This window comes from Arabidopsis lyrata (assembly GCF_000004255.2).
Source record: "Arabidopsis lyrata subsp. lyrata unplaced genomic scaffold ARALYscaffold_6, whole genome shotgun sequence".
NCBI lineage: Eukaryota > Viridiplantae > Streptophyta > Magnoliopsida > Brassicales > Brassicaceae > Arabidopsis > Arabidopsis lyrata.
This window is the reverse complement of record NW_003302550.1, coordinates 18255671-18271952: the sequence shown is the minus strand read 5'-3', so window position 1 is coordinate 18271952 and position 16282 is coordinate 18255671. Positions and strand designations below refer to the sequence as shown.

The following is a 16282-nucleotide window of genomic DNA, read 5'->3' as shown; positions in this document are numbered from 1 at the left end:
GAACTCAGAAGACGAGTTTATGTTTCAATAATGTATTTTTATGGTTTTAATTTCATTGTATAAATCTCTGTCACATATGTACTCTTATCATCTATATACATATAATATTTCCGAAAATCTTCAAACAACAATCTTACATATATTAATTAATAACACACAAAACATAATTAAAACTACAAATAAAATAAATTTTAATTCATAATTATTCTGTAACATTCGATAGTTTCTTAATAATATACTATCAAATAATTTTAAAACACAAATAAAACCATGGAACACAAAATTAAAAAAAAACTAATATATATATATATATATATATATATATATATAATGATGCAGAACACAAAATTAAAATATATTTATACAAGTAACACATAAACCCTAAACCCTAAACCCTTAACCCTATACCCTATACCCTAAACCATTTAGGGTATAGAGTTCAATCTTGAAACACATTTCACTATATTTCAGTTATACTCTAATGTCTCATATGTTCATAATTTCTAAATAAAATTTAAGTGAAAAGTTTTTAATGTTTTTTTGCATTTTATTTTGGTAATTGGAAAATTGTGAAATGTGTTTCAAGATTGAACCATATACCCTAAACAGTTTAGGGTTTAGGGTTTAGAGTTCAATCTTGAAATATATTTCACTATTTTTCAATTAACAAATAAAATATAATAAAAATTATTTTGTAGTTACAATAACATACAATAAAAAAATATATAATATTAGAAATATACAAATTAATTATAAAAATTGGTTAGTGGTAACATATGTACTTTACATAAATTTATCAGTTTTTTCAAAATACTATTTACTTATATATTTATATTTTTAAATTAGTTTCAATCATTATTTATACTTAAAAATAAAATTCCCAATTTCAAATTCCTAAAACTTAAATTCCAAACATATATTAAAAAGTCTAAACCTTAAACTTTATACTCAATACATAAAAATTAAATAAAAAACAATAAAAATCAAATAAAAAACCAATTAAACGAAAGCCTTTTATTGGCTATCCCATAGAGACACGGATTGGACTTTTGCTTATCTTACACCGTTGATGAATTAAATCCAACGGCTTAAAGCTTCTCCTTCTATTCTTTTTCTTTTGGTTAAAAGTTCATTTACTTTCTCTTTTCTCTTCGTATCCTTCATCTCTTACATCCTTATGGGAAAATCAAACGATTTCTTCTCTGGCTCGAGGCAGAGGTGGCTCACGTTTGTTACTTGTATTGATTCCGAGCTGTTAGGGGACTGTGGCTCAAGGCGGAGTTCAATCGTGTATTTGGGTTTACGGGTCGGGTGAGCGTGCCGACGGCGAAAACAATTCTCCGGTTGTGTCGGTTAAGCTTATGGGGTTAGATCCAGTGTCTTAGATCTGCCTTTGGCGGGTTTACTTCTCTCACTTCTCTACATCTAACATTCTCTCCTCTTCCTCGTGATTTACACTGGAATATAATTCGTTCATATCAATCTTTGCTTCGAGTTGGATTATATGTTTGTTTGCTTCGAATTGAGTGCTGAGAATCCGAATGGTTTTCGCTAGATGTTAGGGTGAATGGTGATTTGGATTAATGGAGTGTGATTTGGATTTGTTTCTTTGGAATTCTTCGATTTCCCCTCTTTTGATCGTCTTCTGTTACCTAACATGTCTCGTTTGGGTCGGATTCTACCTCATGTACTGTCTGATTTCACCAAAAATCGGTCAGATAGAGTCACTTAGAGCATCCACATAGTTGATACTCATAGAGTATCATTAACAATTTTTTAGTATTAATTTTAATATTTGTTTATTGTTTGAGATTTTTTATGATACTGGTAATAAATCTGTTTCCAGTAGTGAGACCGGTATCGGTATCATTAATAAAAAAAAAATTATTTGCAAAATCAAAAATAAATATATAAAAATATGGGATTACAAAAGATAATATTACAATCTATAAAAACGTAGAATATACTTAAGCAAAAAAAACGTAAAAGTCAAAATAACATTAGACCGGTATCGGTATCTTAGGAAGACTTCTAACGAAGTGCAAGAGGTTACAATAATGGATCTAACTTTGCATTATTTCTTTATATTCTTGTTTCCTATACCTTACTCTCTCTCTTTTTTTTTTTTTTTTTTTTTCAGCTTTGATGAATTGCTAGAACTTAGCCAAAAGGGAGATAATTGACAATGAAGAGAAACAAATGGAATTAATATTCAATTTTTCTAGACTTTAATGGAATTTTTGATTTGAATTGTTTTGGATTTAAAGAATGCAGATAGCATATGTACTTTTACTTTTTAATTTTGTATTTTTACTTTCTAATATAATATTTTGTATGATGAATTCATATAAGATAATAAAATATGATATTTTGAATTAGTCAATTTATCGTAAAAACCTTATAAATTATAAATTAAATATAGTTAGAAATTAATAAAAGAAAATAATGTAAATAATTTGTATAAATACTGTATAAATACTAAATATCTACGTATTAGAATATTTTAAATATATATTTTACAAATAATTAAATATATTAATAGCAAATAATTATCGCTATTGTTTATTTAAATATTGCATATAAAAAAACGCTATGTTATCAAATATCTTAATAGCAGTTAGAAAAACCGCTATGTAAAGTGTCGGATCTATTATAACGGGCGCAGACATAGCGCTTTCTACACTGCTGTAATATCGTTAGATAGCGGTTTTCATATGCTATGGATACCCTCATTTCCTGTAGTGCTCAACATGCCTACGCATAAAGATGTTCTACCTAAAGATGCCCCATCTTCTAATCCTACTCAGCCTTCTCCTCCACCACAATCTGAAGAAATATCTGACAATAGTGAAACTGAGAAGGAAAATGATAAAGAAGAATCACAAGATGGAGAAGAAGCAACAGTAACTACTCAAGATCATGATGATAATCCTGACCAGAATGATGAACATTTTCAAGACTTCTCGGACAATTCTACTGATCAAGAAAGCAATGGGTCTGATGAATCTTATGACTCGGATGCAACTGATGATGTCCCGCATATGGATGTGAGGCTTGTATTCTCGGTAAACATTGTAAATCCGTGTTCCCCAAGTCTTGTACTATTTATGAAAAATGCTTTGATTTTATTCATTCGGATGTGTGGACTTCACCTTGTGCATCTCGAGAAAGCTCTAAATACTTTGTCACATTCATTGATGAAAAATCAAATTTTACTTGGTTAACATTAATTGCTCCCATCTAAAGATAGGGTTCTTGAAGCTTTTACAAATTTTCAAAACTATATGATTAACCATTATAATGCCAAGATTAAAATTTTGAGATCAGATAGTGGTGGAGAGTAGCACCACATCGACGGTAGATCGAGACACTAACGGAAATGTTGATCAGTTGATGGGGTGGTGGTGGTCTCGACAGTAATGAACGATAACGCAATGACGGCTAGCTTTGTGTTGTTCTTTAGGGCTTGAGGTTTGATTCTTAATTACCCTTTTGTTAAAAACGAAGACGGCTATACATGTGCATATACATAAATACACATGATCATTTAAACACCACAAAACCCTTTTTGTTGTTTAGGAAGCTATTGAGATTTATTGGGCTTGTATCATTATGTCAAAACAAATTGACCCAATAATGTTGGACGGGGGTGTTACAATATTCTTTTATGCTCTTTGTATGTGTATAAGTAGAACATATGTAACACACTAAATCAAGTAAGAAATAAGACAATTCTCTTTCTCCACAATCTCTCAAAACTCGCAACTCTCTCTCTCTTTCACTCAAACTCAATTCTCTCTTGTTTACTCTCTTTCCGCACTCATTGTAGTCCCATTCTCGCAACCTTAAGCTCCATATTCTAACGGTTTGGGCATTTGTTCTATATTCTATTTTCTATTTAGTTGGAGACTTTACTAATTTTATGTTTATTTTACAAATAGTCATGCTACTTAGGATATCATATCTAAATGAATAATTTTCATGTTATTTTTCCATACCTAAGTAAATAGGATATTCTTTTATGCTCTTTATATGTGTATAAGTAGAACATATGTAACACACTAAATCAAGTAAGAAATAAGACAATTCTCTTTCTCCACAATCTCTCAAAACTCGCAACTCTTTCTCTTACACTCAAACTCAATTCTCTCTTGTTTACTCTCTTTCCGCACTCTTTCTAGTCCCATTCTCGCAACCTTAAGCTCCATATTCTAATAGTTTGGGCATTTGTTCTATATTCCATTTTCTATTTAGTTGGAGACTTTTCTGATTTTAGGTTTATTTTACAAATAGTCATGCTACTTAGGATATCATACCTAAATGAATAATTTTCATGTTATTTTTCTATATCTTTGAGAATAGTTATTGTATGATGGAGGCATCGATAATTTAGTTTACACTCGCTATTGTCTTGACCGTTCGCATATGGTTGTGTTTGAACCATGATGAAAACAAAAAAGAACCAATAAAACTGTACAACTTGAGATAAATGCATGTAGAATAGTAAAAAACAAAAAAAATACAAAAAAAATATAAATTTGTAAATATAAATTTCAGTAAACGAACCCAAAAAAACTAATACTATCATCATACATTTTTAAGTTTTTGTTAAAAGGTTAGATACAACACCACATGATTTTTATTTATTTACATACATATTAAAGTAAATAAACAGAAAAAATAAATTAATTAACTAAATTTTCCAATATATATATATGCGAGCATAGTCCGGATTGTATCCTAATAGAACAATAAAATTACCTCTAAATACTTATTATTTAGAGAGGAAACAATATATTCAAATTTGATAAAAAATTATTAATTAAATTCTTTTATTTATTAATGTGTTAATATATTTTTTTTTATTTGGTTTAAAACACATTTTTTTTTATTTTGCCAATAAAAAAACAGTTTACAACTTTAAATACCTCATAGACCCTAACTTAAAAAATCCTCAAATCGATTCATCGTTCCCAATGCCACTTTGGCACTCTCTCACATCTATTCAAATTCAATATTTTGATTTGCTTTCTTATACCAATTTCTATTATTTCTTGTGAATCTTGCAACAATGTGGAAAGAGGAAGACTATCAACTGCTTGAAAAAAACTTTGGTTCCTTTTACCCGAAGAACAAGAGAAAAATTCTTTGACATAGTGTTAGGTGAGGCTTCAGAACCTCATGCGCAAGAAGAAAAATGTAACGCCCCGACCACCATCTCTCATAATGGGCCCACGTCCTCTCTCGGCCAGTGGGTCCACCATATTCCGATGGCTGGTCCGCTACGTATGGGAGGCTTGAAAGACTTGTTACCGACACTATATATCACCACATGATCTTTTCCTGTGTTTTATCCTCATTCCCACAGTTCCGACAATCACTTCCCGGAAGATCACCCATTCTGAAATTGTTCCAGCTCAAGCATCCTTACTGTGGAGTTCTCTCAGGACGTTTGATCGAAAAGATAAGTGCATTTTGGTGACATAGGTGGTCAAATCAATCCTTTTCAAAATCTCTGCATGCACCACCACATTCATGAAACCATGGTGTTACAATTCACCCCCGCTAACAGTTCGCAATGTCCTCGTTGCGCACCAAGACCGTAACCCCTCGTCAGGGTTCGGCTCTGATACCACTTGTAACGCCCCGACCGCTATCTCGTTTAATAGGCCCCATGTCCTCTCTCGACCCAAGGGCCCCATCTTCCGACGGCCGGTCCGCTACGTCTGGGAGGCTTTAAAGATTTGTTTACCGACCCTACAAATCACCACATGATCTTTCCCTGTGTTTTGTCCTCACTCACACAGTTCCGACAATCACTTTCCGGAAGATCACCCATCCTGAAATGGCTCCAACTCAAGCACCCTTAACTGTGGAGTTCTCTCAGGACATTTGACCGAAAAGATAAGTGTATTTTGGTGACATAGGTGGCCAAATCAATTCTCTTAAACCTCTCCACATGCATCACCATATTCCTGAAATTGGAGTGTTACAAAAAATACCTTATGTATTTTTGACACGCAAGAAAAAAGAGAAATATGAATTTCCACACCATGGAGCTAAGGTATTCTTCTTTGGTATTGACTTGTGAATACTTGTTTTATTGTTTTGTTTTCTTAATATTTCCTTACCTTCTTTTGAAGAGGAAAGTTTACGAAGAGAGAATCAATCATGAAACTACACCTCTGATTAGCTTTAAAGAAAAGCTTGCGAGAATGAAAAAATAATATTATGCCACCAAGATGGCTCTGCGTCTACTAGAGATGTCGGAGTTGGAGAAAAAACTTTTCTAAGAAAAAAATGTGTAAGTTACATCACAAAATTAACATCTCAAAATCACAAAAAATGTACAATAAATAGTGATCTGAAACTACAATAACACAATTATCAATTATGGATGAAGATGAAATCACATTGCTTAAGTGTTGGATATGTAAGTGTTATGAAAAACAAAAACTATAATATATAAAAACTTTAAAAGAATTTGTTTCCTCAAAAGGACATTAAAATGAATATTTTCATATGAGAAACAACATAAATGTTACTCAAATCTTTAACATTTAGATTGATCTTCAACTATTGTTTTAATAAGAGTTTGGTGTCTAGAATTTTTATAGGATGCATTCTCATAATTATTATCATCATGGTACGTGATTTATCATCTATATACTGCTTATGTATAATTAATGGAAAGATAGTAAGAAAAAAGGGTAAAAAATGATACTACACATACGAATGACCGAAGGCAACAAGTATAAAATTATATTTTTTATTTATATAGTTTGTATGTTGTTGCTAAATCTAAGATATTTTTAATATTATTTTATAAAATTTAATATTAAATCACTACGATTTCACCAAATGAATTATTTTAAATAACTTGTCACTTGTCTACTATACATTTTTGCAACACTTTTAAAGGATCCTAATCGGGTCGAATTTTGTTTCAATTTTGAGCCGGAAATCTTCAATCGGATCTTCCCTTAAATGTTGGCAAAATTTAAAAACAAAATTATTTAATAAAATCTAAAAATATATATATTCTCAACTAATTACTATACATGAACTCTTTATATATGGCATATTCTCTACGATTTTTATAGATAAGGAAATCAAATATGATGATTTAATGCTAATATAACAAATTTGAGCTAATTTCCTAAAACCTCTCTACCTAATTTAAACATAAATGTATGATTCTCATTTCACTTTTATATGATCTTATATTTATATTATTTTGTACTATTATGAATTTTATATAGTTAATAAAAAAATTTGTTTTTTTTTGCAATATGCTATGATTTAAATTTTTTAAAACAGACATATATTACTCAATCGATAAAGAAAAAAAGTATGTGTACAATCTATATTAACATTTTTTAAGAACAAATTTGCGCGTTTAATCAGGTTGTATTTTTTTTTTTACTCTATCCCGGAAATGAGTCATTCAGAGATTTCCTTAATTTTTACAATTATCCAAAAGAGAACAATATACCACGAGTGAAATCCTAAAATTAACAAATCAAAATACAATTATTTAGTATTTAAAATACCATTATAAATTATTTTTACGGGTTGGTCCAAAAACACACACTAATTTAAAAATATATATATTATGAAAACCATTTGAAAACAAACTTTTAAATTGACTTGAATTATATGTCTTTTAAATAAAAGTGTTATTAAAAGAAATAACGAAATGATGTTTAATTTTACGGGAGATGATTATATGGTGGGACGGGTTTGGATTGATATTAATACGGGACAATATATGTGATCCGCGGTGTACAATAAAAAATATTTTATATAACAAATTCATCAGTTTATAAAAAGATAAAAATCAAACAAATAATTAACCCGCGGTGTACTGCGGATCATATCCTAGTATTATTTTATAATTTTTGTCACATAAATGAAGCTCGTCTTTAATCATTATTAGACCATCTCCAGTAGGAAGGCAAATTTCCCCTCCTATATTCCTTCCACATCACTTTATTCTTCTTCCACATCATTTCATTTTTTTATTTCACACACAACTCTACAATAGAAAGACAAATCATTTTCTCTTTCCTCCAACTTATTTTCTCTTTCTTCCACATCACTCCATCATAAAAAAATTATTTTATATTTATTTATTTTATCTTTATTATTTATTTATGTTATACATTTTATAAATACTATTATTCCTAATATATTTATAATCACACAAAATTAATATTATTTTATATATCTAATATATTTTTTTAATTAGAGTTGATTAATATTATAAAAATATTTTCAAATAATATACTTATTTCTAAATAAATAAACAACACTCGTTATTATTAATAAAGAGATGGATCCATAAAGGATATTGAAAATTGAAAAAAAAAAACACCAAAAATAGTGACAATCTAGGAGAAGAAATGAAAAGAGAGTGTTAAAACTTGAGATTTTTTTTTGGTGTCCAAATGATATAAACGTAGTCTCTATTTATAGATGTTAAAAAATAAAAAATAATGGTATAAATTTATTTATTTATTTTTGATCAATTATTGAGCAAAAATAGCATAAGAAGAATGGAAAAAAAAATAAAAAAAAATAAAACAGCGAGCGAATCACAAGCTGCCACGTCAAAAGTTATGTGGCACCAGTCAGAATTTCATGGAAAGGCAAAATTTGCCTTTCTCGATTGAGTTGGCATTTTGCCTTTTGGATTTGCCTTCCTATTGAATGAACATACACCCTATTTGCCTTGCTATTGCATTTGGTCTTAACCTTCTCACTATTTTTACCACTAAAATTTTACTACCAGCTAATATGATCCATAGAATTTCTTTATTTAAAATGTTTAAAATATAGTTTTTTGAAAAATTAGAAATGTGGAATTCTACTTACTTAAATTTTAGAAATTAATTCATCTCATTCACTCAAAGTAAACCCATTTTTGTCAATAACATGCATAATGCAAGAGTACACAAAGGTAGTGACATATTGATAACACTATCATAGCCTTCTTAACTATGAATTTATATATAATAGGTGTCATCATCATCATGTTAAACATCCAATTAAATAAAATCGTGTCATCAATCAATATATTTTAGTTTTTTAATATTAAAGTCTAATTGCAATGTTTATTTCATTATATTTATTTATATTGGTGTATATGTATAATTAAGAAAAACTTTAAACAAAAAAGAATTAAATAAAATAAATAAATTTTAAAATAGTACAAAAAATACTATGAAAAATTATTAGTATTAATAATATAATTCAACTTTTAATAGAAAATTTTAAAAAATAATCATACTTCAAATATTTGAATGTGTTAATGTTTTTAGAATATAGAAGTAAAATTTAAATGCATGGTAGAGTAAAATATTTTTTACTAACAGTGTTTTTAATTTGTAAAAATGAAGCATTAATTTATAAGAGCAATATACTACAAAGTAGTGGCGGATCCAGGATTTTTTTTTACTTGGATAATAACAAAAATAAAAGGAAAAAAATTAAACCAAAAATGTCAAAACAGAGATTCAAACTCGGGTTAGGAGAGTTATTGGACACAAAATTACCAACTCAACTGCTATTTTTCTATGGATTCTTACAAATAAAAAAAGCTTATATCATTATTTTACCAGGTCAGTTAACTTTCCTTCCTCTCTCTAGTGGGTCCGCCCCTGATACAGAAAACAATATACTACAAAAAGATTTACTTTATTATTATATGTTTACTTAAAAAAAATTACTAAATTCAACTTAAATTTTTTAATTTCAGACAAAGATATTGAGAGGGTCGCACTTTTTATGACATTACAAAAAATAATCATAAAAATTCAAAACATTATAATCTCCGACTCATATCTATTTTCAACTCCAAAATAGAGATCTCTGGATAACAAAAAAAAAAAAATAGAGATCTCTAATCTTTATATTTGGAGTCCTTCAATTTTATTTCACATTAAAATTTAGAGATTTGCACTTTCACCTCAAAAGTAGAGTAAAGTTTATAGAAAATGGAAATGTTCTAAATATTTCAGATTTTTTTTTTATATTTATATATCCTTATTTAATAAATCACAAGTCATTTCTCTAATAACTGCACATTTATCCTTCAACCACGTGTCTTAAGTTTTAAATTATGTACTTTCACTTTTTTTCTTTTTTTACACTAATTTACGATTAAAATCAAAATTGACTTTTCCCCATCACCTCTCCCCCCGCCCCCCACCACCACCCACGATCTCTTGCTTCCCCTACAAAAAAAAAAACAAACTTCCACATCTTCATTTTTTTTTAATTCTGTTTTCATGGAACTTTTCTCGAAATAAAAATTTTTTTGAAATTTCAAAGATTTTGTTTCCTTCTAATTTACCCAATAACTAGGTTTCTCATCCCGACTATGAAATTAGTTTTCTTTTACCTTGCAATATATCTTTGAGAAACTAATATTATTTTCGCCCGTGCAGAGCACGGGTCAAACACTAGTTGTTAATAATTTGAAGTTGATTTAATTATTATTTTATATCTTAACATATTTGGATAAATTAATATTGTATCGCCCGAATCGTCCCTACTAGTGGGGCCCACATCCTCTCTCGGGCCCATGGACCCACCCTTGTCCGACGGCCGGTCCGCTATGTCCGGGAGGCTTTAAAGACTTGTTTACCGACCCTACAAATCACCACATGATATTTCCCTGTGTTTTGTCCCCACTCACATAGTTCTGACAATCACTTCCCGGAAGGTCACCCATCCTGAAACTACTCCCGCCCAAGCACGCTTAACTGTGGAGTTCTCTCAGGACAGTTGACCGAAAAGATAAGTGCACTTTGGTGACATAGATGGCCAAATCAATTCTTTTAAACCTCTCTGCATGCACCACCATATTCTTGAAACCGGGGTGTTACAAATATCCAAACTGTTATGATGTTAAACTAGAATTTAACCAGTGGTGTACCGCGGGGCTATATTTTTTTTTTAAAATGTAATGTTATTTTTTAAAAGATTAACTGAAGATATATCATATTAGTTTGTATTTTTAAATGTAGAAATCTATCTATGTATTATTTAGTGTATGATTACTATTGTTTAGGTTTCAATTTTTGAAGTATAGATACGAAAACATACATTTTTTAAGTAACGATGTATGGTCAATTTTAAAATTTTGAATATTTTACTCTGCGGTATATCGTGGGTCGATTTTTTTATAACTAAATTTTTAAAATTTTAAGTTGTAATTGTTTTGTAAATATTGTATGTTTTATTTTGTGTTTAAGGTTGTATTATTGTATTTTGATTGTTAATTTTAGGATTTCATCCTTGATATACCGTTCTTTATTAATATCGACCCAAATCCGTCATCCCATATAAATCCATCTATGTTATCCGGTTACCTAAATTATTAGTGTTATAAAATCCAAGAAAATAAATTATTATTGTTATAAAATCCAATAATTTTAGGATCTCATCCGTGGTATACCATTCCTTGAATGATTTTAAATTTATACTACTAATATATATTTTAAATTTATCATATAAATTACATGATTTTTCTATGTGAATATTTTGATTATTATAAATTAGTAGTTTTATTGTTATGCAAAATGTTAATATAAATATTTGCTATAAATCGGTTTTATACATATTTTGTGGAGTAAAATACACTGATTTATTTTTTTTAAGATATAAGGAAATATTGTGTAGAGATTTTTAGAAACAAATTAGGGAAGATATCGTTTGGTTAATATATTTTATTTAAATTTTGTAAAACTAAATAATAAATGCCAATGGCATGGACTCGTAAATAAGGTGGAACTCCAGGATTTATTTCATATTTGTACTTCAAAAATGTATATATAGATACTAAAATTCTTTAAAAATATTTGTCACCTATATTATGACCACATTTTGTCACTTATAATCTTTCTATTGTTTTCATATAATGGTATATTTACCAACTGAGTTTAAAATATCTGATTAAAATTTGAATATATAGTATGGTATAAATAACCTTCCAAGTCGCTATTTTTTTCCAATTTTACCGACTATCTCCAAAAAAATATACGTCATAATAAAAAATAATACGCATTATAACTTTTTGTCATCTCCATTAAGTTTGTAAATATTTTCTAAATAATATATCAAATAGAAGACCTCACGACGACAAGTTCAAGTTCATTTTAAACTTTTTTAAAAATAATGCTTGTGACCATAAAAAACATTCAAAAGATAGGTATAAGGGTTATATTACATATAATTTTTGTAATCATAGGGTTGGTTTGCATATTTTTGAAAATAGTTGATAAAGTTGCAAAAAATGATGATTTAGCTTGGTATATCTTGTAGAAAACCTGTTTTTATATGAAATTTAAATCTTTTTCTGTTGATATATATCTTGAAGTGCATAATCTATCGTTGTCTATGCTTTCATCTTCTTTATTTCAACCATTGACGGCATATTGTTTTTCAAATGTTGGAGCAACAAAAGCAACAGCCTCCGAAATTTTTCAAAAATAGATATTATTCATTCTGGGAAATACTTAAGCTTTACGGAAAATATGTGGTCTCGTGCATCACTGCATTTTTTATGTTACGCATTTTCTAAAGAAATTAGGTTTTGGTGTTGGTTAGATTAATTTATAATAAAATTAATGTACTCCTTTGGTTAAATGCCTTAGTGATAATGAGTGTTAGTTTCTCTAAACACATTTACATAGTTTTGATGAGATGTTCGTTTTGAGCAATCACTTTCGTTAGGTTGATGTATTTAGTAATTAATCAACGTATACACATCCTCGATAAGTGGATTTCGTTATAGACTAATAGACTAATTATAATCACATGTTGTTGTTTTCAAAATCTAGACTTCGGGAAATAAACCTACATATTAGTTGACTAGTTGATTATAATTCTATGCTTATATCCACTTTTATATAATTTATTATTTTTTCTAGGGGCTTCAAACAGTGTTCATAGCTATATATAAATTAACCCTAAATATATATATATATATATATATATATATATATATGAAAATTCACACCCGATTATCTTTAAGTATTTCGGTGAAGAAAATCTCTTGTAAAATCAGGAAATGAATATGAGAATTCGAAAAGGAAATCAACCAAGAAAAGAAGTAAAGAAATTTGACAAGAACGAAGTACAAAATGCCTTGCTAAAGTAGTAAAGAGAGAAAAATATATTGTATTGCTTAGAAGTAATGAGTAATGAGATTCGTCCCCCCAAACACATGCGTTTGAGGTTGTTTTTATAGAGAAAACATGATCAATGCGGTCATTTACTGCTCATAATCGCATTGATCCGCATTAATCATGTAAGTTACAATTTGACTGAAACGGCTTGAATTCGAACTATCTTGGGCTTCGCGTGGATCTTTCGAACTCTTTCTTGTTGACTCTGAACTCCTGCGTCTTGACGCTACCGCGAGCCTCGAACAATATTCTCCTCGTTTCGGCCTTTCTCTATCCGAACTGCATGTTGAATAAGAGCGAACTCCGTACTCGTAAAGATCGAACTCTTTTAGTAAACTGAATCGAACTCCCGACTGATTAAGTTCGATTCTCATAATAAAATATCTTTAATTCCAAGAGCATTATTATGTAATAATGACGTGGTAGGATCCAGACGGATCCTACCGAAGATGTGTGGGATCCGACCCCAACATTTAGCCCTCCAAGTCTAGCGAGCTGAGTGTTCGGCTTGGAAGACTTAAGTAAATAGTAATTAATGAATTGAGATCCTTAACACTCTGGAATTATTCCATGTTTTATGCTATTACGCCGATCTCGGATAATCAAGTGATTTGATATCCCTGACAACCGTCATCATTAATTTCTTAATTTTATATTAATACCTCGGGGAAAACCGTCCCACTTCCCAATATTCTCGAGGCGGTCTTCCGCTAAATAGGGTTAAATGGAACGACGGCTTTTACAGCGTACATTCACCCATGAAAGCTTTTACCAAACCAGAGAAAGAAAAATTTCTTAGTAAAAAAAAAAAATTGTCTTCCCCAGCCGTCTACGTTTCAGACAATGAAAATGACAGCCAAGGAATCCCTGTTCCCAGAGGGGACGAAGTCTTCACCCAGACGGGAGATAAATTCGGTCCGCATTTCAGGTCTGAATCTACCCATGCTTCCCTTGGCGCTCTTCGTCGCCTTTGTAACATTCCTCAGGAAATAGAATTTTCTCTTCCTAGACCCAACGAGTCTCCGGAAATGGTGCGAGAGGGTTACTGTTGTGCGTACGAAGTCTATTTCAAAGGTTGTGGTCTATTTTTTCCCATACCGGAAGTTCTCCTTTTGTATCTCCTCCATTTAGGGATCGCTTTTCCCCAAATGGCTCCCAACTTCCTCCGGTACGTCCTGAGCACCCTGACCGTCTCGGCGGAGGCAGAGTTTTCTATCACCACCAGTGAACTCTTAGGGCTATTTCGAGCCCGTGATTCTACGGCAGCGGGTATTTTTTCCATGAATCCTATTTTTGACCGTAACCTCATCGACGGAATGCCCCTAAATGACGGGCCTTGGAGGAAATACTTGTTCTTTTTCCGAATTAATCCTCATTCCGTCCAAGGGCGGCTTTCCGGTCTTCTTCTCCGAAATTGGTTGCCCAAACTTGGTCAGAATCATCTTTTATTATCTTTCACCGTTTTTGTGCGAAAGACATAGAATTCTTAACTCAACACTTTGTTTCAGGGAACCAGACGATCCCCTGCCCAACTGTTGACTTCTTATCTTTCTTTCGAATCGTCTCTGAGGGTGAAACAAATTGGAATTCCTTCACCCTTCAACGTATTCGTAAAGCGGGGCTCGCTATCAAAGATGGTCAAACTCACCCCCTCGATCCTCCTTCCGAAGATAAGGACGCCTCGAGCCTGAATGCTCGGGATAAGAGAAAAATGCTCGCCGAGACTAAGGCTCTTAAGGATCAGTTATCCGAAATTGGGAAAAAGAAGCGGATAGCTGCAATCTCCAGAGTTGGTAACTTCCACAGGAAGACCCTCTTGGTTGATGACGGTTCTTTAGAAGCGGCTTTGTCAATTGCGGTGGGTTCTCATGGAGCCGATATTCCTAACGACCCTCCAGTTGCCACCGCTATTTGCTCTTCCGCACAAGAGAGGGAGAGAGAAGAAACTACTTCTCTTTTCACAAAGAGGAAGGCTCCAGACTCGGATACTTTATCAAATGAAAGACTCAAAACCGTTAGGTTAAGTTCTCCGCCACGAGCCCGTAGCCTTTCGCATTCTGTTTTCCCTTCTATAGAACCTTTAGAATCTGGGCTCCCTCTTCCGGGAGACAGAGTAATTCCAGAAGAAATCGATGAGCCGAGATCGGAGGCTTCCTTGTCTCAAGGACTGAGTGTTTGGACTCAAAACCCCTTACCTGTTTCGATTTCTGGTAAGTTTTCTTTTAGAACGCGAGCCTTAGCAAGACTTGTTACAGATTGCAGCTATTTTATTAATCTACTATTCTCCTCTGTTTTGTAGGCGGAGAAGAGATTGGAGACATCTTCCAAAGTTTTCAAACCAGAGAAGGGACATCCCTTCCCCCTTTTTCGGTTTGGAGGCCGGAAATCCGTCAGATGTACGTCAATCGAGCCTGCTACCTATCCCAGGTTCAGATTTTCTGGATTTTGATTTTGACAACCCCTTTTTCTTAAGTAAAATATTTTTTGTCTTAATGACACGTTTTTTTTTTTTTTACTCCGAAGGCGTTTATGGAGACTAACGGAATGATCTTCCATTATGAGAACCTTCTTCACCAAGCGATGAGAGAGACCACAAGGGCTAAGAAGGAGGTTGATGAACTTAGATTAGCCAATCAGTCTGAGCGACTTGAGCAGGCAAAAGCCCTCGAATCATCCTTTGAGAATATGAAAAAAACTCTAGCAGCTAATGAGCAACGCATCAGAATTGCGAACGCTGAAAGAGATTCTGCGAGGTCTAATGCTCTTCGCTTGGAGTCTGAGCTAGAAGAGGCTACGGTTTTGTTCGAAGAAACGAATCAAAAGACCGAGCTTTTAATTAGGAACGGGGCTTACGACATCGCTGAAGCCGAACATAACGCTTGAGAAGAGATGAGGGGATTCGGTAGGCAACTTATTCAATCTATTACGAAGTTTACCAAAGACGAAGAGGTCTGGACTAAACTTCTAATCGATCGAGCCGAGCTGAAGAGCAATCTAGACCTGATTGGTGAACTAGAGAATGGAAGAGTTTCGTTCGAGAGTGAGAGGAGAGAAGTTGCTGCCGAACTCGCTGCGGTTGAATCCGA

The 16282-nt window shown here is 31.7% G+C and overlaps 1 protein-coding gene across 1 annotated transcript; it reads left to right on the top strand.

Moving 5' to 3' along the window:
- Nucleotides 1-14344: 14344 nt before the first annotated feature.
- On the top strand, nucleotides 14345-16079 carry LOC110227396. The gene is made up of 4 exons (XM_021021488.1): nucleotides 14345-14627; nucleotides 14705-15406; nucleotides 15496-15623; nucleotides 15720-16079. The coding sequence occupies exons 1-4, from the start codon at nucleotides 14345-14347 to the stop codon at nucleotides 16077-16079; spliced, it is 1473 nt and encodes a 490-aa protein (XP_020877147.1).
- The last annotated feature ends 203 nt before the right edge of the window (nucleotides 16080-16282 follow it).